This window comes from Lygodium microphyllum, chromosome 4, assembly GCF_053477565.2.
Source record: "Lygodium microphyllum isolate KBCC chromosome 4, Lygodium_microphyllum_v1.1.10, whole genome shotgun sequence".
Lineage (NCBI taxonomy): Eukaryota > Viridiplantae > Streptophyta > Polypodiopsida > Schizaeales > Lygodiaceae > Lygodium > Lygodium microphyllum.
The window spans coordinates 53111572-53136317 of NC_141138.1; the positions used below are offsets into that span (position 1 = coordinate 53111572).

A 24746-nucleotide genomic window follows, 5' to 3' on the forward strand; every position below is an offset into this window, starting at 1 on the left:
GCATTGAAGGTAAGAAAATGTTTGGACAGTAACAATTGCTTTACTTTATTTCTTTGAGATTTCATAACGGAAAGAATGTCTAGAAAGCTCCGCCGGGCACTCCCATGGAATGTTACGGGATTTGCGATCTAGGTCTTCCCGTGTCTGCCACGTAGCGGAAGTATCCTCACCATTCCCACTTAGGATCGACCGGAATTAGGGTTTTCTTGATTGGTCATTACCTAACAGCAACTAGCGTCGGACCCAAGCGAACTACTTTACGCAGAAACGTTAGGTCCGAAGCGGATTCACACTGCACTTGGTTCAAGGAGAAAGGGAAACGAGAGGGATGCAAAGCTCAACCTCTCTGCTATAAGGCATAGTCTCTTTCCGTTCCCCTAAAACATCGTAAATCGGTTAAGACATAACTCTAGGTCATCGCTTTCATTATTCGTTTCCTTTGACGATCATCCCGCTGTTCTTTGAGATTTTGAGAAAAGTTTCCGGCTAACTGGGACCACCCAACCGTAGGACAGACCCATGGCCCATCCTCCGCACTTTCCTCGGTTTGTTTTAGTTATGTAATTATCTAACACATTAATTTGACATGTAACAATCAGCTTCTTTAATTAATCCGTTAAGCACTGGTTCCTTCACGTAATCTTATCACGTGACATAGAAAAACAATATCAAACAAGTTCTTTATTAACATATCATCATTTTTATCTTTGAAATACAAGGAGTTCCGCCCGTAGGCTTGTCCATATTCCGCCCGAAGGCTATCCAGTAATTCAGAGGGATCACTGTTCCAAGTTTCCACCCGTAAACTAGTATGCGGGTCTTGAGATCCAATCCCGAGTCACATTAGCCTCTTGTGCAGGATTCGGAAGGTGAGGGATTTATGGTCAGAGCTCCCCCTGGCACCCAAGCGTCCTCCTGCTCCAAGTAGAGCTCAACGGAAAGACCTCTCGCAGCGGGTTCGGTCTACGTTCTCGGCGCGGTCAACAACCCTCTTGGTTAGGGTCAGGCAGGCAGTCGGGGGTAACTGAAGCTGCCTCTCCTTTTAGGCCTTCAACCTGAAGTATAGATATTTATTTAATTTGTAATTCATAAATCAAACAGTGCTCTAAAATCTCTAGCAAGTACAAACATTTCCATTTAATCGATCTTTGTTGTTGGCAAACTGCTAAGGAGTGATTCTTTCCTTTTGAATGCATCAGCACTCGTTCCAGGGTGATTTGCAACTTGGCAAGATCCCTTATATTCTGGGTTAGGGCGTACCTTATTAACCCAACTTGGTCAACCCTAAAGTTCATTGGATACTTTAGTTTCCGGTTTTTAACTTTCTTATTTAGAAGGATATCAAAGAATACATCCTTTTTCAAGATAACTTGCATAAGGATCCGCCATCCTTGTTGAGGGTATTTAACCTTTCTTCTTGTGAATCGATCACAAGACTATATGACTTCGTACTTGCTGCGCAAGTTCTCCATTGTAATATACAATGAAATAATCCGTTTTAGTTTCTTTAAGCTGATGTTTGTCGGACCTAGGGTCTCTTTTTAAGAACCTCAGGGACAAATCCTAGTTCTTTTATATTTACGAATTTATTGACCCTACAATCAGGGAAGATAGTCAAGTGTTTAAGATATAAACATTTCTTGGCCTTTAAATCATTCCCAAGGCATATTTCGCAGCATAGGTATTTCGAAGTTTACATTAATTCGGTTATCTTTTAGAAAGTAATATTGAGATCACCTCGACACGATTTGTTATCCTTGTGATAATTGATTTTTCAATCCTAAACTTTAATGCTTTGAGGTTAGGTAAATTCAATTAATCCTCCTTTTTCCTTGCAAACGAAACTCATGCCAAATAACAATCTTTTCCTTGCTAATATATGCAGTTAGCAATGATAACTTCTTAGAGTTTAAGCAACGTACGAAACTTTTCATGAATTTCATCTTCTATGATGATTCGTCAAAAAAAGAATAGGGGTTAATGGTGCAAGATGCAGTTTTTATACCTTCAAGATTTAACCGAAATATACTATTATAGTAAGTAGATAATCTTGCTCGTAATTCGTTTTAATGCATGATGCTATTCGAAGGAAACTATGTTCTATACAATATCATTTGTTCAATTAAACTAAACTCCTCCATCGTAAATAACTCGGAAAAATATATCTTATCCCTAACAATTCATCTTTGCATGATTGACTTAAAACCGATATAAAACCAAGAAGAAAAAACCTGGTATTGGGGTGAGATATCCACATGGATACTGGGAAATGACCCTCCCGCAGCTACTCCTTGGACTTTCTTAGGCGGCATCGCAGTTGTAATCCTTCGGATGTGAAGGCAGCTTTTACTCTCCTTTCCGGGTTTCCACCGTCTCTCTTTCGAGGCAAGGAGCCGTTCAAAAGATTGACCACGAGAGAGGGATAATAAGACTTTTTAAGTCTTAGCTTCTTCGGAGAGGGAAAGGTTTATAAAGCCTAAGAAGGCCCTATAGGTTATATACACGGCAAAAAGGTTATGGGTAAGTGTGGCTTCGCGACCACATGAACCTTTGGGGAACTTTGGGCTTGGAGTAAAAGGTATAGAAAGGGAATTTTTTGAGTAGTAAAGGTTTTTGGGATTTTAACCCGGAGTGAGAGGGAAAGGTGAAGGGTGAAGGCTTATAGTAGGGGGAAGAGAGAAAAGGGTGTGTAAGAAAAAGGGAACACGGGGTTAGAAAGGGCTTAGGGGTTGTGTTAAGAAAAAAAGAATATGAGGGGAGAAAAACAAGGGGTTTCAACACATGAAGGGACTTATAGATTTAGGCATGGGGGGAGGGAGGGGGGCATTTATGGAGTAGAAGGGATATGAGGGGGTGAAAGGAGGCTTAATTAGCCCCCCCTTAGGAAGCTTCCTCAAGGAAGCTTCCTTTATCCCACGTGGCAGGAGGGGGGAACAATCTGGCGGCGATGGGGATGGAAAAATCTGCCGGTGGCCGACGATGGCGCCGTGGGGAGAGAGGCTAGAGGTGATAGGCGGCAGCGGCAGCTCGGCAACACCAGGCGGCTTCTCCTTGTCTTCGTCCTCCCTCGATAGCAGCACCAGCAGTGCCAAAGCTTCCTTCTACTCTCTCCCGGTCTCCCTGTCTCAGCCGCCCATCCCTAATTTTATAGGGGAGGGGAGGGAATCCTCCCCCCTCGACGTGTCCCTATGCATGAAGATGGAGCCGAGCAAGCTCCAGCGAGGAGCTTGCTGGCTCCTCTATCCGCCCTCTCCCGCTCCAGCTTGATGCGCTGCCGCGAAGGCGAATTTTATATATATATATATATATATATATAAAATATATTACACTTGCATTATGTGATGCTTACAAATGAGGGTGAGCCTCTTACATACAAAGAGGCCAAGTCATGTGAGTTCAACAGTAAGTGGGAGCTAGCTATGCAGGAAAAGATTAAATCTCTATATGCAAATGATACTTGGGATATTGTGTCACTACCCAAGGGAAGGAAGCCACTTCCAAACAAATGGGTGTACAAAGTAAAGACAGTTGATGGGGAACCCAAGTACAAGGCAAGGCTAGTTGCCAAAGGGTATGCACAAAAGAAAGGGATTGACTTCCAAGAGGTCTTCTCACCTATTGTGAAGATGAACACTTTACGTGTGCTTTTTGCTCTTAATGCTGTTTTGGATTTAGAGCTGTATCAAATGGATGTAAAAATAGCTTTCTTGCATAGTGACATTGATGAGGAAATCTACAAGAAACAGCCCGAAGGCTTTGTAGTTTCTGGAAAAGAGCAAATGGTGTGTAAACTAAAACGCAGCCTGTATGGGCTGAAGCAAGCACCACGGCAGTGGTACAAAAAGATTGACACTTTTATGCTATCTCATGAGTTTACACGCAGCCATACAGATCATTGCTTGTACATGAAAAAGGATACAGATGGCAGCCCCATCGTACTTGTTTTGTATGTGGATGATATGTTACTAGCTTGGAAAAGAAAGACTAGCTTGGATGCTCTCAAAAATCAGCTGAAATGAGCTTTCTCCATGAAAGATTTGGGGAATGCAGAGCATATTTTGGGCATGAGGATTTGTAGAGATAGAATGCAGAAATTGCTGTTTTTATCTCAAGAAAAGTACATTGGAAAGGTAATGGACAGATTTAACATGGCTGAAGCTAAGCCTTTTGGGGTACCCTTACCTCCTTATCTCAAGCTTAGCAAAGCCAACAGCCCGAAAGATGACGTGGAAGCAAATGCTATGAAGGGAGTTCCTTATGCATCAGCTTGTGGCTCTCTTATGTATGTTATGGTTGCTACTCGTCCAGACATTGCTCATGCAGTGGGAGTTGTTAGCAGGTTTATGCCAAATCTTGGCAAAGCACATTGGGAGGTTGTCAAGTGTATTCTTCGATACCTTAAGGGTACACAAAAAAAAAGTATTTGCTATGGGCAGGGTGCACTTAGTTTGTAGGGTTATTGTAATGCAGACATGGCAGGTGACTTGGACACTTGTAGGTCCACCAACGGGTACGTCTTTACAGTTGCTAGTGGGGCTGTTTCTTGGTGTTCCAGGTTGCAGAACATTGTTGCACTGAGTACCACTGAAGCTGAATACATATCAGCTACTGAAGCTTCTAAGGAAGCTATATGGTTGAGCAGACTTGCAGATGATCTTGGCATGTCTATGGGTATTGCAGTTTTGGGATGTGATAGCCAGAGTGTTGTGTATCTGGCTAAGAATGCCATGTATCATACACGCATAAAGCATATAGATGTGCGATATCACTTCATCTGATAGATTCTGGAAGATGGTCAAATGACATTGACCAAGATTAAAACACAAGATAACCTTGCAAATGTTCTCACTAAAAGTCTAAGCAAAGCTCAACACGAGCATTGCATTCGACTAGTGGGAGTTGGTTAGCTAGAGGTTCATATTGGACCTTTAAGTGGGAGGTTGTTGGGATATAAAGGGCCGGTAACCTTCGTGTATAGTACATGCACATTGTACATGTGAACACACCCTTTACGTGCCCTAAGTATAAATACATTTTATTCTTTGTGTACCAACACATTGTTGGTTCACTCTAATCGACTCGTACTTTCATTCTGCTCACTCTCTCCAACCGTCACACTCACGCCCACTCCTGCTCGACCTCCATCTCTCTCAGCTGTGCCCCTCTCTTCCAACACAAGTTGTGGCAAGCAATGGAATTGTGAACAAAGCTTGCTTCTTTGTACCATTAGAAGACATTTTTCCACTGGATTACTTTTGAGAAGAAATTATGGATGCTTGCTATGGATGACTCTCCTTTCATGAATAATCACATCAATAGGCTGGAGGACATGAGGGATGAGCTTTGCTCCCTTGGCAGGATGATATCTTCAAGGTTTAGAGGATATGGGCATGGTTCTTTTGACTCAGTAACCATCCCCCCAGTATGATGTCTTCTACACCAGCCTTCTTACATCGAGGATCCGAGAGAGACTTCTACAGGAGGAGCTGACCCTGCTTGTCTTAGAGCAATGACGAGCATCTCAAAGAGGTAGCGAGTGGATCCAACTCCATGAAAGTTTTCATTGTAGGTATTGGAGGGCCTAGGTGGGAAGATGAAGAGGAAAAAAACAAAGGCCACGCCCAACAAGGAGAAACAAGAGAATTCTTTAGGCTTTAATACAGATTCAATGACGCTAGGATGCCCACATTATGGGAAGGGGACACATCTTGAGGAGAGATGTTGAAAGAAGCACCCTTATCTTCATTCCGGAGTGAAGGATGCATCTAAATTATGTAAGCCTTCCTTTGCCTCCACACTAACTGTCTGTCAGAGTGCAGCGGTGCGGAAGCGTAGGACTAAGAGAGAGAGAACGCAGAGAGAGAGGAGAGAGAAAGAGACAGTGGAAGATGAAAATCTGTTGTATAAAGTGTGCTGAATACAAAGATATGCAGATATATACATGGGCGCAGTGCGCTGGACTGCGTGTCTCCACCTCGACGATGCAACCTGCTGTTCACCTCGAAGTCCGCTACAGTCTGCACTGTCTCCTGTCTGAAATCTGCGAATAGAGACGGAATCTGCGCGTGTCACTGTCTGTAATCTGTGAGCAGAGAAGTGTAGGAGACTGCTGGAGATGTCGACTATTTATAGCCAGAAATCTGGGGAAAAATGAGGCGCCAGAAAACTGCCTGTCGGCTGCATTAAATGCAGCCGACTGCCTGCACAGGTCGGACTGCCACGTGGCAGTCCGACTGTGCAGTCCGACTGCACACTGCTGTACCTGTCCGACTGCACCTGCCTGGCTGTGATCTCTAACACCCCCTCTCAGAGCCTGGGCAGGGTAGAATCCTGAGGGATCTGGAATGTCTCCGAAGTAGAGCTTGGGGAAGTGCCTTCGTAAACAAATCCGCAAGATTGTCCTCCGTCTTGCAGTACTCCACAGTGATGGTCTCATCCAGAAGCTTCTCTCTGATGAAGTGGTATTGGATCACTATGTGCTTCGTCCGGGCATGAAAAACAAGGTTCCGTGCCAAGGCAATGCAACTCTCATTGTCACATTGCAGCAAAGTAGGACGAGTCTGGGGGCACCCAAGCTCCTCCAATAATCTCCGAAGCCACACAGCCTCACATATGGTGGAAGACGCAGCCCGATACTCCGCCTCAGTAGACGAAAGGGCTACCGTGGGCTGCTTCTTGCTACTCCATGAGATAACACCTGCACCCAAGGTAAAACAGTAACCTGTAGTAGACCGCCTATGGTCCACATCACCGGCCCAATCCGAGTCGCTCCAACCTGCAAGTACAAGATCTGAACCATCTGTCCCTGCGGGATAATGAATCCCTAAATCAGACATCCCCTTCAAATACCGAAGTATCCTTTGAGTAGCCTGCCAATGCACCGTCTTAGGTTCACTCATGAACCCTGCCAAGAGCCCAACAGCAAAACAAAGATCAACCCGAGTGTTGAGAAGCCAAATCAAGGACCCAATCAACTGACGATAGCGGGAAGCATCCGCCATAGGAGAAGCTGAATGGGAAGTGGCCTTCCAGTTCGGATCCATAGGAGTAGAAAGGGTCCGACAATCCTCCATCTCAAAAGACACCAAGAGCTCCTGTACATATCTCTGTTGAGAGATGAAGATCCCCCTCTGAGACTGATAAATCTCATGGCCCAAAAAGAAATGGAGTAGACCCAAGTCCGTCATCTCGAATGTCCGATGTAAAGCTGACTTCGTCTCTTGAACCTGCTGTGCATCATCACCTGTGACAATCAAATCATCAACATATAATACAAAAAGCACACAACCATCCTCGGAAGTGTGAACATAAAGCTGCGGATCGGCCTTGGAACGCCAATATCCCAACTGAGACTGGAGGAACGAATCAATCTTCTCGTTCCATGCACGCGGAGCCTGCTTGAGGCCATACAAGGCCTTCTTCAACGTGTAGACTTTCCCATCTGAAGATCCAATGCCAGGAGGCTGCTCAACATAGATCTCCTCCTTCAAATCACCATTAAGGAAGGCCGACTTCACATCCAACTGGTAAACAGGCCATCTCCTATGGCCAGCCAAGGCAAGAACAGCTCTAATGGTTGCCATACGAGCTGTGGGGGCAAAAGTATCATGACAATCAATCCCTGGGCGCTGTGCAAAACCTTTAGCAACAAGGCGAGCCTTGTGCTTATCCAAAGAACCAGTGCTAAGGTATTTGGTCTTGAAGACCCACTTGACGCCAATCACCTTCTTATTCGGGGGGCGGGGCATGAGTGACCAAGTGCCATTCCTCTCAATAGCCTTCAACTCGGCTTCCATAGCTTTCTTCCATGGTGTGGACTGTAAAGCCTCCTTCACGGAGGTGGGCTCTCGATCCTGCATAACATGGGTCATCAAACAATAGTTAGAGCAAACAAGCTCCGTAGAATGTGCCTGGTGCCGCCGTGACTGCCGCGGACCATCTTGCGGTCCCCACTCCTTAGGAACCCCCTCGATCCCTGAATCTCGGAGTGTGTCACGGGCCCATTGAAGAGGAGGCCGAACCTCCCCTCGACTCTCTCCATCAGCAGAAGACTCTGGAATATCCACCGGTGGTAACTCCTTAGGGGCGACCGGTGGAACAGTAGACTCTGTGTCAGAAACAGAATCATAATCAAAAGGCACAGGCTCCAGTGGAACAGTAGCAGGAGCCCAACTCTCCCCTGGATTTCCAAGAACGGGATGCTCCTCACCCGTTGATATAGCTGGAACCTCCACAAACCGCATATCTCGACTAGTGTACACATCCTGCTTGATGGGATCATACAAGCGATAGTCTTGGGACTGGGAGCTGTAGCCAACAAATACCTGTCTTCGGGAAGCTGCTTCAAATTTATCACGGTGAGCCTTGGGAATGTGAACATAGGCATCACACCCAAAGACCCTAAAGTAAGAAACATCGGGCTTGGTTCCAAAGTAAGCCTCAAAAGGGGTCATCCCTTCAACGGCCGAAGTGGGGGATCGATTAAGGATGTGGACTGCAGTAGCCACAGCCTCGGCCCACAGAACCTGAGGGGTTTGTCGGTGCTCTATCATGGTGCGCGCCATCTCGATCACACTGCGGTTTTTCCGTTCAAGAATGCCATTTTCTTGAGGAGTGTTGGTATTGGCAAACTCCTGGTGAATACCTTTATCTGCACAAAACTGAGCAAACTCATTAGAAACAAATGCACCGCCCTTGTCGGATCGCAAGGTCTTCAACATCCGGCCCGATCGGTTCTCCTCAAAGAGAAGCCAATCCTTGAAGTGTGAGAAAGCTTCTGACTTTAATGCCAAAAAATAGGCCCATGTCATCCTGCTGTAGTCATCTACGATCAGCATGAAGTACGAGCTCCCACGCAAGGACTCAGTCCTCATAGGGCCGCATAGATCCGTAGATACAAGCTCCATCGGTGTAGTAGACCGCCGCGAAGCTGTGTGGGGAATGGCATCCCTATGCTGCTTCCCCCGAATGCAGGAGACACATGGCTGCTGGCTCACCACTATATCCGGCAACCCTCGAACAAGCTGTCCATGTGACGCCCTCCGAAGATAATCATAGTTGAGGTGACCAAACCGAGCATGCCATAACTCTGACTGTGACTGAGAGGTAAGAAGAAGAGTAGAGAGGGCGGTGGAAGACTTCAACTTATAAATGCCGTTCTCCTCATATCCGGATCATAGAACCTTCCTCGATCCACGATCAAGGACTTGCACCGTAGTACTGTCAAACTCCACCAAAAGGCCAAGGGAGCAAATCTTATGAACTGACAGGAGATGGTACCGTAAGTTTGGTACATGCAAAACCTCTGAGGTATGGATACCACCTTGTCCATCTGGAATAAGCTGCATCTTACCCCGACCTGCATTAGATACTGAAGAGCTATCTCCAATGAGAATTTGCCCACGCGAGGGTCGCAATTGGGCAACACCATCTGATGAAGGAGTCATGTGCCGGGAGGCACCACTATCAACTATCCACTCTCAAGCCTGGGGAGCCGTTATCGCAGCATCAGAAGCATTCGGTGAAGAGTCCTCAATGATAGCTAGATGAAGAAATGCAGTTGATGAGGGTGCAGCCACCGCTCCAGAATCCTTTGTGTCCTTCTTGTCTTTGTCAGGGCAATCCTTCTTCCAATGGCCAGTCTTTCCACAAATATGACATGTGGATTCTTTGTCCTTGTCCTTGTACTTGTCCTTCTTTGACTTGTTATCTCCCTTCTTATTCTTTTGGTCTTTCCCCTTCTTCTGAGAGGCTTGACCTGTCAGCGCCTCCGACTTGGAAGCATTCTGTCCCTTTAGCTGTTCCTCTTGGAAGCATTCTGTCCCTTTAGCTGTTCCTCTTGGTCCGAGACCCATAGGAACCAACTCTTCCCACTGAAGAGTAGACTCCTGCCCCGAAGCAATGAGGGCAGAGTAGAATGTACCGAATCGTGGCGGCAACTGGGACAATAGTGTGATCGCCATGTCTTCGGAGGAAATCGGCTTCCCCGCATTCTGAACCTGCATTTGAAGCTGCCTTAGCTTGTTGATGTGCTCCCGCAGCGAAGAAGACTTGTTTACGGACAAGATCCGCATTTGTACCTCCAAAGAAACCCGCTTCACAAGGGTCATCCGATTGTACATCTGATCAAGCTTCTCCCGAGCCACCGTCAAGTGCTCGATATGAGCGATCACGGCTGTAGTACATGATAGAAAAAGAAAGGAACGAATCCTGGCATTCAGTTTGTCCCAATGAGACTGAGCCTTGGCCAACTCCGCACAAGCATCGGAAGAGAGTTTGGACTCATCTCTTACCGAGGGCCGGTCGATCTCCTCCTGTACCAGCTACTCCAAATCATAGGACTCAAGGATGGCCAACATCATAACGCGCCAAATGCGGTAGTTGTCGCCGTCGAGCTTCTGATCTGCGGGAAGAGCCGGTAAGACAAGCACCTTCCGGTCCATAATCGATTGGAACTCCAAGTCAATCTCTGTAGACATCTTCACCTGTAATGCCTTCACAAACGCAAAAGCAGCCCCCTCTGACTGTGAAAACTCAGCCTGCTAAGGCTCTTCCGCGTCCTGAATCTTCTTCACCCGCCGGAAGCGATGAAAAAGCAAAACCTGCACTTGTAGGCTGAAAACTCAAACTTCCTCCACGTCAAACAGCAGTAAACAGCAGCAAATCCACCACCTGGACTCCCTTCCTGTGCGCCCACGCTTGCCTCAGCCTTGTTCCGAGGCGCAGCCCTCAAACGCTGAAAACGCAAATTTGTGTCGCGATAGAAAATCCTCTTCAGGTTGATTCTGCACTCAGTCAGCCCTCTAACACTGCTCTGATACCATGTCAGAGTGCAGCGGTGCGGAAGCGTAGGACTGAGAGAGAGAGAACGTAGAGAGAGAGGAGAGAGAAAGAGACAGTGGAAGATGAAAATCTGCTGTATAAAGTGTGCTGAATACAAAGATATGCAGATATATACATGGGCGCAGTGCGCTGGACTGCGTGTCTCCACCTCGACGATGCAACCTGCTGTTCACCTCGAAGTCCGCTATAGTCTGCACTGTCTCCTGTCTGAAATCTGCGAACAGAGACGGAATCTGCGCATGTCACCGGTCTGTAATCTGCGAGCAAAGAAGTGTAGGAGACTGCTGGAGATGTCGGCTATTTATAGCTAGAAATCTGGGGAAAAATGAGGCGCCAGAAAACTGCCTGTCGGCTGCAGCCGACTGCCTGCACAGGTCGGACTGCCACGTGGCAGTCCGACTGTGCAGTCCGACTGCACACTGCTGTACCTGTCCGACTGCACCTGCCTGGCTGTGATCTCTAACACTGTCACCCATAAGTTTATGTTCTTTTATATACATGTGTCGAAGGAGCCTTCTTCAATGGATGCTTTTTTCTTCCGAGAGACCTTGGCTTATTGATAGTGGTGCTTTCAGTCATATGACTCCATGAGAAGATATGCTACAACATCTTCGTTTGTTTGAGGGTCTTGTTATTGTTGGTGACATTTGTTCAGTGCCTATTAGTGGTGTTGGCATTTTGTTGTTATTACCAAACCATTCCTTGAGTTCTGATTCGAAGTCCTACATGTTTCAGCCTTGGGCTTTCCACTCCTATCTGGTTACAGTCTTACTAGACTTGGTACTTGGGTTGTTTTCATTGAGGAGGCTGTGTTTATTAAGGATTCTTCTTTAGGAGTTGTTTTAGCGATAGGTTAGCAGGAGAGGAGGCTTTGTCGGCTCCATTCCCCTTCTCTTATGCAGGGTCCTTCGAGTCAATTGTCTATTGCTACACCCATTCCTGCTTGTGTACCATATATGCGCAACGAAAAGAGAAAAGTGGATATGGAGAGGAGGAGATAAATAAATAATGCAGATGAGAGAAGGAACAATGTGACTGCAATGGCTAAAGATACATGGTTGCAATAGTTAGCCCCAACACAGCTCTAAGCGTTAGTGAGAGTGCTAGATGGTAACAGGGGGATGAGAGAATGAGGAAGGATGGTTGATCACGAAGAATAAATGATGGATGATGAGAGTGGGAGGGCAAGCCGCCTATATATAGGCAAAAAGTGGTAAAATCCTAATTAGGGTCAAAATCCTAAAAATAGCTAAAAGTGCCTAAAAAGAAATGCACTAATGTGCCCTTTATCTAAAGTGTTTAAAACACATAAAATGACTGACAAACAATGTTAGAGCTCCTAATGTCCTCATCTGACTCAAACTGACGCTAACAAGTATGAGATGACCACACAAGACTCCATCTTAGATTTGGATGGGCACATTTAATGTTGGGCAAGGTCGGAAGGATTGAAATTAATTTTCAAGATTATTTAATTTTGAATATTTATTAAATGGTTGGATAATGCTGAAAAATGGGTTTAGAAGGCAGCCACTTGTCAAAAATGTCCATGCAAATTGAGAAAACGTTTTTGGGGCTGGGTCTTAGCCATTCAGTCAGTTTATAGCATGGGGGGGAGAGAGAGAGAGAGAGAGAGAGAGAGGGAGCTGCTGGTCACTTTTCTGATCAAAGAACAACAATTTGTTGCAGAAGACGGCCATTTGGGGGCCTCAATAGACAAGAGATAGTAGAAAGACACCTTCTAGGGGATAGCAATAGCATTGTTGATCAGGTGACAACATTTTGGAGGTGCTTGGCAGTAGGTGATTGCATTAAATGCAGGCTAGAGTAGGCAATAAGCAGATTTTAGGTTTTTCTCATGAAGAAAATCAAATTTCTCTCTTATCTTGACTTTCTCTCACCTCCAACTCCTTAGAATATCTCAGTATTTCTTAGTCATTTTTTAGTAGATCTCAACCAAATTTGGTGGATAGCATAGGGATCTCTATTGTAAGCCCTAAATTTTTGCAGAAATCAAGGTTTAACAGCCACCTTAGGACTCGTGCCAATGGGAGAAGGCATTGTAGATTGAAATCAACACCTGAAATTCATGGAATTGACAAGGATTTTAGATGCCAGGCCATCCATTGTGAATTGGGGGCAACATTGCTAGTTGACGGTTGCATTTGTGCAAGCCTTGGGTGAAAATCAAGGGGCCATTGGCCCAAATTGCTTGATGATTGTTGACAGCAAGGGGCTTTTGGATCAACAAAGGAGATTGTGGAATCTCAACTTGTACTCAATCCATTAGTAATTAAAGTTAAAGAAATACTGAAAGTTGCACTAGTTTTGGGGCCAACCGGGTGTCTATTGTCCAAGATTGATAATATAATGTGTGCATTTCAATTTATGCTCATTTATTAATTGTTGTAATTTAGTGCTTGATCATGTGTTACCACTCTCTTTGAGAAGAAAGGTCGGTTTCATCCTCGATGTGACGGAAGGCCAAAGGAGATGCAGATCGAGGTTGGCAGGAAGATTGCCAATGCTGATGAAGTCCGTTGATGAAGAAAGCTAGCCAAAGAGCAAGACCCCTCTCTAGATAAAAAATTGAATAAATAAAAGGCTACCAAAGGGCAATAGAAACGAAGAGTTCTCAAACAGATCACTCCTAAAAATTCCGATCGGGAATGGGTGAATCAAACTTTTGACCCAACTTTGAGATAATAGTAGAGGAACTATCGAAGACGCCATAAGTTGCATAGAAATAACAGGGACCAAGGGCCAAGATATAGGGGATGGCGGTTTGATGACGAAGAAAAGAGGTTGCCATAGAAAGGAAAGACCCAAAGTAGATTGAAATTCCTGTTGAAGCTTCTTACGATCTTGGGAAGTTTCCTCTGAAACACAAAGGGCTAGGAAATCCACAGCTGCATCATCAATATTGTCCCTCTCTGAAAATGATGGGAGGTATGAGTTAACCACTTAAGGAGAGGGTGGGGGATGGGAAAGAACTTGTGGGATAAATGATGCACAATCGAGAATAGGAGCGGCGAAAGGGGAATGGAGTATAGATAGCCTCGTCTTCTACCAACTTGTCACAAAGACAATGTGGGTCTTGAGTCTAGAAATGCCATAAATTGAGAGAAAAGGAAAGCCCAAGTTCGGAACATGTAGGACCTAAGAAATAGAGCTCGATGGATGGTTAGAAAATAGAGGCAAGGTGCCAATACCACTAATAGGCACCGAAGAGAGGTCACCAATAGTGATGGTATCCTTTGAAGAACGGAGATCTTGAAATAAATCATATCGCGGAGTCATATGACTCGACGCACCATTGTTAATGAGCCAAGGTTTTGCACAATATGAGACAGTCGAAGAAGGCTCCTCCACTTGATAAATATGTAGAAACACAAACTTGGTGGTAATAGCGGGTGATAAAGTAGAGGTAGACAAAGGCTCTGGTGCAGTTCCACCCTTTGCTCCTAGACAAAGGTGAGAGTATTTCCTCTAGCACTTCTCCTTGGGGTGTGAAGTCTTCCCACAATGAGGACACGTGGTATATCCTCTATGCTTTCCCACAAAATTTGTATTAGAGTCGGAAGATGACTCCAACTTCTTCCTCTTCTCTATCTTATGCTTGGCTTATCTTGTACTTGGAGATAAGGCCGCATGAGCATGGCCATGTGTATGGGACCCGCAAGAATCTATCTCACTGTGACACACATCTTGCTGAAGCACCAAGGGGTTTAGCTCCTCCCAAGTGGGTGACTCCGTGCTATGAGATGAGAAGAATAGTGCAGAACACATTATACATCGGTGACGGAAGATCTGAGAGAGGTGTCACAACTAGGTCCTGCGAAGAAATGTCCGTACCAAGGGATGTAAGCTTGTCTAGAATCTCTTTATCCTATGGATGTGATCCCTCATCGTAGGGGAATCTCCGACGATAGAAAACTATCGTAGCTTCAATCAAGAGAAATTGATGTCCAAAGGTTTGGATGCAGTGGAGAGATGCCAATCTTTGCCAAACCTTTGCAGTGGTGCGGATATGTCAAACATGCACGAGCACAAAATCTGTATAACTCAAAAAGGAAAAAGAGTGAGCTCTAGCATTCAAGCAATCCCAAGAAGTTACCGAATTTAGTCGGGGTATATGGATAGTAACAAATTCCCAAAGGTCACAGTAGGCAAGGAGACGCTCCATGTGGCACGACCATAGAAGGTAGTTTGTCCCATTGAGCTTGTTGAATGCGGGTAGAGAGGGTAGGATGGGCACTTGCTCAGGAGATGCCATCAATAAGAGTCAAGGACTAGAAGCCTCGCAAGAATATTACGGGAAAGAGAGATAGGATGCTGGTCGGTCCGAATCGTCCTAGACGAACCGCACAATCCCCGTAGCATACGTGTTAGCCATAGATGTCCTTCAAGAAATACTTGCAAGAAAACAAAGAAGATGTTGCAACTAGGATATCCTCCACATGTAGGGGGTCCATCGGCTTGCTGATTAGAAAGCACTGATGGACAGCATTGTAGATGGGGAGCATCCGAGGTGAGAGAAACAACTCAATGCGGAGCAAAAGGAGGGAGCAATAAACACAGATAAATAGTGGTCCTCAACATGTAAACGCAGCCTATCCAAGTGCTGGTATCATACTAGGAGTGCTTGAAAGTACAATGCGTGTAGTAAACGCAGATCTGCCCTACGTTAGGCCTGACAAAGAGGCTGCCTAGCACCGAAAAGAAGTCGCCCTAGTCAGAAAAGAACAGCCAATATGTAAACGCAGCAAAGAAAGAAGATTTTCTACTTGTAAACAGGCCGCCCAACAGAGAATAGGTGCCGCCTAGACGGAGGGTGTATTGCTATAAAACACAAATGCTGAGGGGGGACTGCTTGCAGAAAATGTAGGCAGAAAATGTAGGCCTCTATGGTGCTGCCCGAGTGCAGTAATGGTGTTGCCCAACCTGGTAGAGACTGCCCAGGAGCAGAACACAGCAAATTCCTATCAAATGCAGACAGTAAAAGGCTGGAAACAGGCTGCCCTGCCTTGTTTGACTCCAAATGCAAGGTCTACAGCATGTGTGGAAGGTGCCCAACAAGTTTCATTGTGGACAACATGCTTCTCTTCAAGATCTCTAGCTCCCATGCATAGGTCTAATACCATGTGCGCAATAGAAAAAGAAAAGTGAACATAGAGAGGAGACAAAGAAATAATGTAGGTGAGAGAAGGAACAATGTGATTGCAATGGCTGAAGGTACAAGGTTGCAACAGTTAGGCCCAACATGTAGCTCTATGCATCAATGTGGGCACTAGATGGTAGTAGGGGGGATGAGAGAATGAGGAGGGTTGGCTGATCACAAAGGATCAATGATGGATAATGAGAGTGGGAGGATAGATTGTCTATATATATAGGCAAAAAGTGGCAAAACCCAAAATAGGGTCAAAACCTTAAAAATGGCCAAAAGTGCCCAAAAAGAAATGCAGTAATGTGCCCTCCATCTAAAGTGTAAAACACATAAAATTATAGACAAAGACAATGTCGAGGCTCCTAGTATCCTCGTCTGACTCAGATTGAGACTCACAGGTAGGAGATGACCTCACAAGACACACATACTGCTAACATCCTTTCCATCCCCCACCCTGTCCTTCAATGGTCCCCTCGTATACGCCCATCACCTTTAGAGGGGGACAATATTGGTGATGCGGTTGTGGATTACTTGGTTCCTAGTGTTTTAGAGGGGGATTCCTAGGATCGTGAGCTCTTCATCGGTAGGCTACCTCAATGAACTTTATCAGCCTTGGCACCCCTCCTGTCACCCTCGGATCTGCATCATCTTCAGCCTTCAGCCACATCCAGGATTTGAGAGGGGGTGTTAGCACTCATGTTTATCATGTAGTGTCATCTCTTGCATGTGAGCCTTAGTCTAAGGCAGACGGGGACATTAGGAGCTTTGACATGTCTGTCGTGTTTTGATGGAGGAGGCAACTCATTCATGAGGATGCGTTTCTTTTTCAGTTGGTTTGGGTGTGTTCACACTAGCTAGTTATTTTCCAGCTTAGTGCATTTCTTTTCCAATAGTCTTTGGCTGCGTTCACACCACAAGATGAGGATGATCTGCATTTTTTATTAGCAATTGCATTTTATGCAGAATTTATTGCAGGTTAGCCAGCATTTATGGTCTCCTATTTCAGCAGTCAGCCAGTTTTGGGGATTTTTAGCTATATATCGCTGCCCCTCCTATTTGAGTGGTCATTCTTCTTTTTGGTAGGTATGCACACAGTCAGATTGCTGCATTCTTCTCCATCTCTGGTGAGGACTACTGGCTGCATACTCTGTCTCCATCACCCTCACAAGTGCTGTCATCATTATTCAACCTGATCCGGTACCTTCACTGATGCCTTGGGCTGTGTGCAGGGACTGATCAGTCCTCATGGTGTTCAGCTTTCTTCTTTGTTCAGTGCAGATCATTCTTCTCTTCTTGCTTTCTCTTCTTCTCTCCTTTTCTCTCCATGTTCACGATTCTCTTTCATTGTGCACTCTCATAGTAGTGTGTCATGCAGGAGAAGTTGGATTTCTCTCTTTCTTCCCCTAAGCAAGTTCGTGAAATATATTTGGATGTCATTTCCCAACCCGCATGTCTCAATGACGTGTAAGTCAGAAGCATTGCAGCACTCTCACAGTAGTGTGTCATGCAGGAGAAGTTGGATTTCTCTCTTTCTTCCCCTAAGCAAGATCATGAAATATGTTTGGATGTCATTTCCTAACCCGCATGTCTCAATGAGGTGTAAGTCAGAAGCATTGCAGCAACTCTGCACAAAGTCTTAAGGTGAGAGAAGAGCATCCATCTTGTGGATGGGTCTATCTGATGAAGTGAAGGGCTGACTGGACATCATAATTGGCCCATTTATCAGATGGATGTGAAGCCATCATTCTTGAATGTGTTTATTTAAGGGGATATGTATGTTGAGCAGCCACCAAGATTCACTGTCCTAGTACCGCTGGATTGTGTTTATTGCTTGTGGGAGGTTCTCATGGCTTGAAAAGAGCACCCTGGGTTTGGTACTATGGCTTAGAAGCAAGCATCTTGAGCTTGGTGTCAGTAATTGATGGTTTCTTTCTTTAAAATGGCTTCTGGTGGTCAGAGATGACCCCAACCTGTACTATAGATTGGCATATTGTTGAAGTTTTGACTATCATTGTGTATACTTATGATTGACTCACATAGCGTATTCCTATCCATGTATGTTGGTTTTCTGCATTTACAATTTGAGCACTCTCTTTTTCATTATTCTGCTATGTGTTGCACTTCTAACCATTATACCATACCCTCTCTATGTTAAGGGCACCACACAGTTGTGGGTGCAGCAAGTTTCATCTTGACTCTCATGTTTGATTGGCGAGAGTTCTTGACTCAACTTTCACTCTTTTCAACTATGGAGAGATGGACAATTCATATCTTTTACATGCAGAACAGATCTTGTCAAATTGAGATACTTGTCAGTATGTGTAAAATCCAGAAACTCGATGCTAATTGAATCAAGACCATATACAACACACCTCCCTTGGCTTAGAAAACCTATAAAGAAAATTTGATGTTCTTGCGTGGAATACGATACATAAGCAAATATTAAGGCCCAATATGCTAGAGATGATGGTTTTCTTGCAATTCACTTTGAAACCATTCCTTCAATGATGGTCTCCACAGATAATTCATGGTTTATACAGCTCTTTCACGAATCACAACATTTGATAATCCCCTCCTAGGTGGTCAGAGGTCTTCCATTTCAGAGTTCTCTTATATACTTAACCGTCATGGAAAAGTGGTATGTTTGATTCCAGGCAGCAACTCTTAAATCCAAGGCCAGTAAGGTACAACAGTGATATTTCTCCTTGTTGGGTATTTGTGGTAACAATTGCATAATAAAATTGTGTACATTGAGCCTCAAGCCAATTTATTTGGGCTCTTTAAGAGGTTACAAATTCTTGTGATTTGTACAAAAGCCTGAACATAAGATTTTTGGACTTTGAGTACTAGAGGTCACACATTCTTTAATTATAATGCACACAGCTGTGACTGTATGCAGGCCACCTGATGGAGAACATCAATGCAGGAAAAGCCCTTCACAGAGCTTTTAGTGTTTTCTTGTTCAACACAAAGCATGAGTTGCTACTTCAGGTCTCTCTCTCTCTCTCTCTCTCTCTCTCTCTCTCTCTCTCTCTCTCTGTCTCTCTCTCTCTCTGTGCGCGTGCGCACGTGCATGTGCACACGTGTGTGTGCACGTGCCCATGTACACACACATGTGTGCATACAATGCATGCACCTAGAATGCTTGTCTGGTGCAGTCACTGAAAGTGTATTCTGAAATGGGGAACAGAAACGCTCAGCGACAAAAGTTACTTTTCCATTGGTATGGACAAATACATGCTGTAGTCATCCTCTGTACAGAGATTCTGAACTGATTCAAGAAAACTTTTTGGGTATGACCTGATGGCTCTAGCCATAGACAAGATTTGTTTGATCATTCCATGAGGGCAACTGTTTAAATCACTTAGTTTTCCTTTCCAGGCGTTAAGAATGCTGCTCAAAGGAAGCTCTATGATGAACTTGGCATTTTAGCGGAAGATGCACCTGTGGATCAGTTCACTTCTCTTGGTCGCATATTATACAAGGCTCCATCAGATGGAAAATGGGGAGAACATGAATGTAACTGTTGACTGAAAATTTTCTGTTTTGTTTGTACTATGATAATACTTGATGTTTTTTGTTGCAATGGTGATTGGCCTTATGATATCTTTTTAAGGAGTCTTCATTAGGAAAAACTAACTTGGCAAAGCTTCATGTGCAGTGGACTATTTACTCTTTCTTGTTGGGGATGTGAAACTAAAGCCAAATCCAGATGAAGTGGCAGACGTAATGTATGTGAACAGAATGCAGCTTAAAGAACTCGTCAAGAAAGCTGATACTGGCCTTGATGGAGTCAAACTCTCACCATGGTTTAGGCTTGTGGTGGACAACTATCTTTTTGACTGGTGGAACAAACTTGACAACAACACACTTACTGATGCTGTCAATTTGAATATCCACAAGTTATCTTGAAGGATGACCAAAGAAATCCATTTTATGCATTCACAAGCATTATGAAAATCTTATTGACCTGATGTGGCTGGATATGCTTTCTTACTCAATTTGAACAGTGGGAAAGCAAGGTTTCACAAGAACCCTTGTACTGATAAATATCTGAGACTCTTTGCGCTCCCATAAAGTTTGATGAATGAAATTACAGGCTCACTGTGATTTGCCACACAGTTTCCCCACAATGTAAATACGTGCAAATGGATATATTGTTGCTTTGGTTTATAATACTGTTAGCCCAGGACAAAATGTCAAATATAATAATGCCAATGATCTCTCTCACAAGTGCCAGCAGCATGTGCCCGAATGGACATGTGTGTACTCATGTGCAACACATACAGATGAGAGATGAAAAGTATCCCTGATGCTTAGAAATGACATGTCAGAAATGTGTTGAGATGAACAGCAGAGATAAGGAGCTCAGACCTATGGTGAAATAACCATGCGTATACTAAGTGTCCCCAATGTCCAGTAATTTGCTTGGCGGCCTCTTGACTCACACAATACACAGTTGAACATCATTATAATGCTTACACTGTCATGTAAGCAATCAGAGCAAGCAGTGCAAGCTTCTACAGTGGCCAAGCCTGACAGGCTTACATAAAATTAGGTTGAATGCTTTGAATAATAAATCCAATATCGCTAAGTACTGGTTCAATGGCATAGAGAACAGAATGCCACAGATGCCAAACTGGTTATGGAGGTTCCACGAGAATACACACAAGTCTCACAATCAATACAGGCATTGGGAGCACAGCTTGAAATTGATTTCATAGAGACTCTATGGTGATGCACTTCATCCTATGATCATCTAGATAATTATTTGCTGGATGAAAAGGTCCAAAATGTAGGAATGCTGGGAACTAGGTAGTTTTTGATGAGTGACTGAGTTGTAGTGTTGTGTTTCCATTTTGGCATTGGCTTCATTGTGTAGTACAAAGTGCCATGGGCACATTAGTGTGCAATTGCTAGGGGTAGTGTACCATGCTAAATATATTTTGATTGCCATAGAGCAACCTTGCGAGTGGCCTATATTCCTACAGGGAGAAAAATATTATTGTACATTGGGTTTAATGATAGTTAGTTTGGCGAGAAAGCCTTTGGACATTGTTATGTTGTTTTTTAAGAACGCGTTCTTTTCAATCGATTCAATGCATTGGCATGGTGAATGCATGGTTAGATTGTTACATGGCTTTAATATGTTGGAAATAGCTTCGATGTTTGTGTGAGACAATAGGCATTGTTGGCTTTTGGGTTTTACTAAAATGTTTGAAGACTATATTCTCATAAGAAATTTTTGTGGAGAGCCTAGATTCAATTTGTGCTCTAATTAATAAGTAAATTTTCCTATGTAAGCTCTCATAATGAATTTGGTCTTGGATCTTCCTTTTCATTTTTTCGATTATTATTGGGATCATTGCTAATGAAGCACCTTGTTTTGTAGTACTTTTTGGTTTTTATTATTCATCATTGTGATTGTTGCTTGTAGCATGATTAGTGCTTTTTGGTAGTGCTTGCCAACGAACATCCCATTGCACACCTTGAATGTGTGGCCCATTTGGAAGAAATTTGTGAAATGTTAGTCGAAGCACACCTTGAATGTGACAAATATGGAAGAAGTTTTTGAAATGTTAGTTGAAGAGAATGGACATATGCATAGGTTGGTGCATGTTACGAAACATTGTGCACAAGGAAAATCATTAGTAGCATCAAGTTGCTTGTCTTGGGTGCTTGTTGCATGCATGATACTGTAGATACTTCATTTTACCTTTATAGAGAAAGCATAAAACCATGGTTTTTTTATAAATAGCATTGCCCATCATATGCTAAGTAATGGTCCTAGAACAAACTCCAATAGTTCATAATATGTGTCTATTAAGATAATATAGGGTTTAGTGTAGTTATGTGGTAGTGATTTATGGAAGTGAAAATCTGTGGTCACTAGCCACTAAAGAAGCTTTATAGTTGATTTATGATAAATTCTTGTGTGTTTTAATACAAAATTTTTGTTGATATTGCTATTTAGTTGTTTGTGCATGGCGCTTATAGCTTGATAAAACTTTTCCTTTTGCACACATCATTGTGAAAAACACAACACATTTTCAAAGCTTTAAATTTCACTAATCACAAGACTAGTGAATAGATGAATAAGAGAGCAATATGCAAAAAATCTAAATCTAAATCTAGATCTAAGGCAAAGTTACATTTTTGACATCATTATTCCATGTTTTATGTATATGATGTGATTAATAAGAAAATTTTCAAGATACTTGCCATTAATATTTAATAATTCAAAAGAAATTTTCCAAAGGATGACTTACATTGAAAACTGAATTAAGTCATTTGAAGATTCTAAATAAAGTTATTCCCACTAATCTTAATAACTTTTTGTATCATTTAGAAACATGCTGTGTGTGTGCGCGTGCACGTATGTGTATATGTGCTTCCCTTTATTCTTATCGTGGGATTTTCCAAGTGGCTAACTAAGTTGAAGATGGCTCGCCAATTGAAGATTGTATGAGAGAGATCTCCACAGTTGTACTCCATAGTAGAGTTTCTTTGTAGACTTTTGTGCTTACAGCTCATAGCTCCTTGCTTGAACACCGCTTTGATACCATGGAGAGAGAGAGAGAGAGAGAGAGAGAGAGAGAGAGAGAGAGAGAGAGAGAGAGAGAGAGAATGCACACAAGATAGTAAGCTGAAACCCTAGTCTTTCTTTTTCTCATTTTTCTTCTTCTTTACTATATAAGTCTACCAAGAATAAAAGAGAGTGCAAATACATAATATGCGAGTGGTCCATAGTGTGAGCACACTTTCTAGAAAGATAACTAGATAGATATCCTGTGACTCAGGTAGGTGAACTAATGTCCAATTGTAAAGTATCACTGGAATGATATGTCAATGTAGGTACCAACCAGGTCAGTGATATAAATGCAAAAATGGTCATCTAAGTGTGTGAGTGTTGGCTCATGTTGAGCTTGATATCTCAACAACTCTTTGATATCTTTTAGTTTGAATTTGTTGTGGATGAATCTTTGGTTTCATTCCACTGAATAAGGCCTCTACATTTTAAAAGCTCTTGTTTTTTAAAACCTAGGATGAGCTTCAAATCTTTTCAATCGTCAACATGGGAGAATAAATATGAGCTGAGAACTTCAAAGATCTAGCTCTAGATCCACTATAACCAGACATGGAGCAAAAAACTCTTATACCTTGTTTGTTCTCCACCAAACTTACATAATCTACTCCTTTGTTAAAAATGTGAGATCTAATGACTTTGGAAATAGCTTTTAAACCTATCATTGGTAAACTTGGAGAGCTTGACAATTAGCTATGATAAAATTGCAATAGTTTAATTATTTAAACTTCCAATAAAGTGGGTTGCTTGACTTTTCGCAAGCTTTAGTGGCATGGAGCCCTTGGCGCTTTGAAGAAAGTTATCAAGGTCTTCAATTTCAATCTGCGTAGCAACCATAAAAGTTTCCTTTGAAAATAGATGAAAATCTAAAAGTCATTCTAGCATTAAGTTGTAATTAAGAGGACTAGAGAGAAAGAAAGAAAAAGAGAAGACTGTATAGAGGAGAGAGAAAGAGAGAGAGAGAGACTAGAGAAAGAGAGAGAAAGACAGGAAGAGAGAGAAAGGAGAGGAAGCCATGAAAGTTGGAAAGGAAGGTGAAGAGACTTGATTATTCATAAACTGATGTCCTAATTGAGTCTCTTAACACTTTATATACCCCGTCGATGTGATCGGATATTTTTCATGTACTTACCTTATGTTTATCTCCTCTATCCCACTCTTTATATTTCATCATGACCCCTACTCTTTTTGCCTTTAAAAACAAAAAGAGAACTTATTGGTGTGGCTCAACAGTGGGGCTGTAGAGTGTAGTACTCTATTTAGCATTACAAAGGATAATATATATGCGAAAAGCTCAAATCCACGTGAAATTGGGACATATAAATATGTATATGATATGTACATCATATTAGAGTTAGCAATATATGAGTTTGGCCACCAATTCTTGACAGCTAGGGTCTTACAAATATTGAACAATATACTATCTAGAATAGGCATGTTGTAGGAAATTGGCCATAACTTTCAATGTGAAGCTTTGAATGAGATGTGTGTCAAAATAGAGATCTTGAAGTGTATTTTCAGCCCATATAAGCTACACTTGGCCGTGATTAATAAATGGTATAAAAATTTCAAAACAATGTTGTCTATAAACTATCTCTAGTTTAAATTGGGCCAAAATTAGCTAGTCTTCAGCCAAGGTTGCATCTTTGAGATAGAATAACTCTTTCAAAATAGTTACTGGTCTAAAAGAGGAATCTTTCAAGGATAAACCTTGCCATTTAATCAAATTTTCTTGGATTGACAGAGTTCTAAGCTTTTCTCTTTGTTCAATGATTGCCTCAAGAATGTATTGAATAATGCCCTCTCCATCTATGGATGATAGCTCCTCCACATAGTCCTCAGGGGACCCAACAAAAGGTTTTAGTTAACTCAAGTGAAAAACATCATGAATATTAGTGGAGGGAGGGAGTTGGAGTCGATAAGCCAAATCACCCACTCTTCTGACTATCTTGTATGGCCCATGATATAGTGGGTGTGTCAACGTGTTGCTAGAGCCATCCTTTAGTGTGGAGTATTGTGACTTGGTTACTTTTCGAAATATCAAATCATATTTTTGAAACTCAAGAGAGCGACTTTTCTCATCAATATATAGCTTCATGTATTCTTGGGCCTTCTTGAGATTCATCTTACATTATTGAAGTAGAGCTTTTA

At 43.0% G+C, this 24746-nt stretch overlaps 1 protein-coding gene across 1 annotated transcript in view; it reads left to right on the forward strand.

The window, feature by feature from the left end:
• Positions 1-20408, forward strand: part of LOC148037041 (isopentenyl-diphosphate Delta-isomerase I-like) — a 54970-nt gene extending 34562 nt beyond the window's left edge. The window contains exons 3-6 of the mRNA XM_087675980.1: positions 18909-19000; positions 19200-19302; positions 19391-19528; positions 19671-20408. Of these exons, the coding sequence (XP_087532106.1) occupies positions 18909-19000; positions 19200-19302; positions 19391-19528; positions 19671-19921 (584 nt within the window). The 3' untranslated portion in view covers positions 19922-20408. The remainder of the gene's footprint in view (positions 1-18908; positions 19001-19199; positions 19303-19390; positions 19529-19670) is intronic.
• Positions 20409-24746: the final 4338 nt, after the last annotated feature.